The 2,764-nt window shown below is 40.5% G+C and overlaps 1 protein-coding gene across 1 annotated transcript in view; it reads left to right on the top strand.

Moving 5' to 3' along the window:
• The window catches only part of LOC105003302 (guanylate-binding protein 4-like), a 20,549-nt gene that overhangs the window by 14,734 nt on the left and 3,051 nt on the right, over positions 1-2,764 (top strand). The window contains 2 exon segments of the mRNA XM_010860358.1: positions 532-665; positions 668-832. Coding sequence (XP_010858660.1) covers positions 532-665; positions 668-832 — 299 coding nt within the window.

Here is a 2,764-nt window from a genome sequence, read left to right as displayed (position 1 = left end):
CATGCCCATGTCAATGGGGCAGTCACATAGTGCCCTGTGCTGAGATGGGGCTGCTTCATATCATGGTCTGGAAATTCTTGATGACATTTTTGCATGTGGCACTACATTTTCATTTGGAAATAGTGCTCACAAAATATGCAGTTTACACACACACACACACACACACACACACACACACACACATATATATATATATATATATATATATAAGTTCTTTGTATTTTATTACAATGGGAAAAGTGTTACAGGAGAACCTTGAACATACTGTTTGAGATAATTCAGTTAATACTGTATTGTGATGAAATGATAACTATAAAATAGCATGAATGGGTGATACAGTGATGTTAGTATAAGAAAGTTATAGAAGGTGGAGGATACAGTGATGAGGATAAGGATGAAGATGAGGAAAAAAAGAGAAGAAAGAGAACCACAAATTTAATAAAACTTTAGTAATTTTAAGAGTATTGATTTAAAGTTCATAAAACAAAGGAGAATGTTCTGTTTATTTTCAAAATATAATGTGTCATTCAGGGTTGGGGACTCTGGTGGAGGCCTATGTAAATGCCATCAACAGTGGATCAGTTCCTTGTCTGGAGAACGCGGTGACAACTCTGGCCCACTTGGAGAACTCAGCAGCCGTGCAGAATGCAGCTGACCACTACAGTGAGCAGCTGACCACTACAGTGAGCAGATGACCAAGAGTCTGAGCCTCCCCACAGACATGCTCCAGGAGCTGCTGGAGGTGCACGCAGCCTGTGAGAAGGAAGCCATTGCAGTCTTCATGAAGCACTCATTCAAGGATGAAAAGAAGGATTTCCAGAAGAAAATTCTGGTAATGTAGCCTAGAATATAGCCTTTCTGATACCTTTTCTTCCAGAAACGTGCTCAGGCTCCTTCTTTTTACTTGTGGTTCAAATGCTTCTCATTTGTAAAATGAGTTTGGATTCATGTGAAAGACAGGATACTACAGGCTGCATTCCATCCCTTTTTCTAAAAACTGGCCTTTTTATTTTCTACTGTAAACAAATTACCCTGTACTTAGCTGTTTAAAACAACACACATTTGTTAGCTCAAAATTCTTCAGGTTAGATTCCAGCTCAAGGTGTACAGGTGATGTGCTCTGTGTACAACAAGATGGAGGGGGGAAAAGGCTCAAAGGGCTTAGTAATACTCCCAAGAATAAACAGCAAACAGTTTCTCATAGCATAAGAAGAATATGATTTGAGCCAAATGAGGACTAGAGCCTTGAAGATACACATACAAGAAGCATTTGAATTGTGCTCCACTGGACTCCAAAATGGGTGCAGGGAGGAGGGGCTGCAAAACCCTCAATATAGGCAAAACCCACAAAACTACCTGTAGTATTTGTTAAGAATTAAGACCAGAGTTGGAAAGAAGGAAGAGTGCTTGTTAAAGGATTGTTTGGAGTCTGAAACCATTGCCTGTTTACAATGGGATCTTTGAGACCATAAGTTTTCACCTTCCAGTTGCTATTATAGCAGACACTGTTTTGGGAATGGATGGTGGCATCCTTGAGTGTGACAAAGTTCAGGTTTTTCAAGTTCTCAGTGATGCAGAAACATGCCTGAAACCACATCCAGAATGGCCACCAAGGTCAGTTTTGAATTTCTGCACAAGTTATTCCATTTTGATTTTTAAATGTATTCCTTTAATGATTGAAGCAGATGTAAATGCATGCTTGATAGGCCACAAACAGATTACTGTATTTAGCATAAAGTTTAATTTAAATCATGTATAAGCCACACTGTCATCCCTGCATGTAAATATGTGAATGTATCTTTCTTCAGCACTCATATGGGCTCTGGATAACCACCCTGCTCCATCTTTGGGCCAGCAATGGTGCCCTGTATTCTTATTTTCTTTCTAATCTCTCTGAATGCTTCTTCTGCCACCAACAGGAGAAGACTACATGTGAAAGACTTAAGTGATTAGATATTGTCCACTAGGGTCATCTCTACTTTTTAAAGTATCCTGTGGAAAATTCTGAAAGAGATGGGAATACCAGACCACCTGATCTGCCTCTTGAGAAATTTGTATGTAGGTCAGGAAGCAACAGTTAGAACTGGACATGGAACAACAGACTGGTTCCAAATAGGAAAAGGAGTTCATCAAGGCTGTATATTGTCACCCTGTTTATTTAACTTATATGCAGAGTACATCATGAGAAACGCTGGACTGGAAGAAACACAAACTGGAATCAAGATTGCCGGGAGAAATATCGATAACCTCAGGTATGCAGATGACACCACCCTTATGACAGAAAGTGAAGAGGAACTCAAAGCCCTCTTGATGAAAGTGAAAGTGGAGAGTGAAAAAGTTGGCTTAAAGCTCAGCATTCAGAAAACAAAGATCATGGCATCCAGTCCCACCACTTCATGGGAAATAGATGGGGAAACAGTGGAAACAGTGTCAGACTTTATTTTTCTGGGTCCAAAATCACTACAGACGGTGACTGCAGCCATGACGCTTACTCCTTGGAAGGAAGGTTATGGCCAACCTAGATAGCATATTCAAAAGCAGAGACATTACTTTGCCAACAAAAGTCCGTCTAGTCAAGGCTATGGTTTTTCCCGTGGTCATGTATGGGTGTGAGAGTTGGACTGTGAAGAAGGCTGAGCGCCGAAGAATTGATGCTTTTGAACTGTGGTGTTTAAGACTCTTGAGAGTCCCTTGGACTGCAAGGAAATCCAACCAGTCCATTCTGAAGGAGATCAGCCCTGGGATTTCTTTGGAAGGAATGATG

Source organism: Bison bison, unplaced genomic scaffold (genome assembly GCF_000754665.1).
Source record: "Bison bison bison isolate TAMUID 2011002044 unplaced genomic scaffold, Bison_UMD1.0 scf7180017864466, whole genome shotgun sequence".
Classification (NCBI taxonomy): Eukaryota; Metazoa; Chordata; class Mammalia; order Artiodactyla; family Bovidae; genus Bison; species Bison bison.
This window is presented reverse-complemented; position numbering and strand designations above follow the sequence as displayed.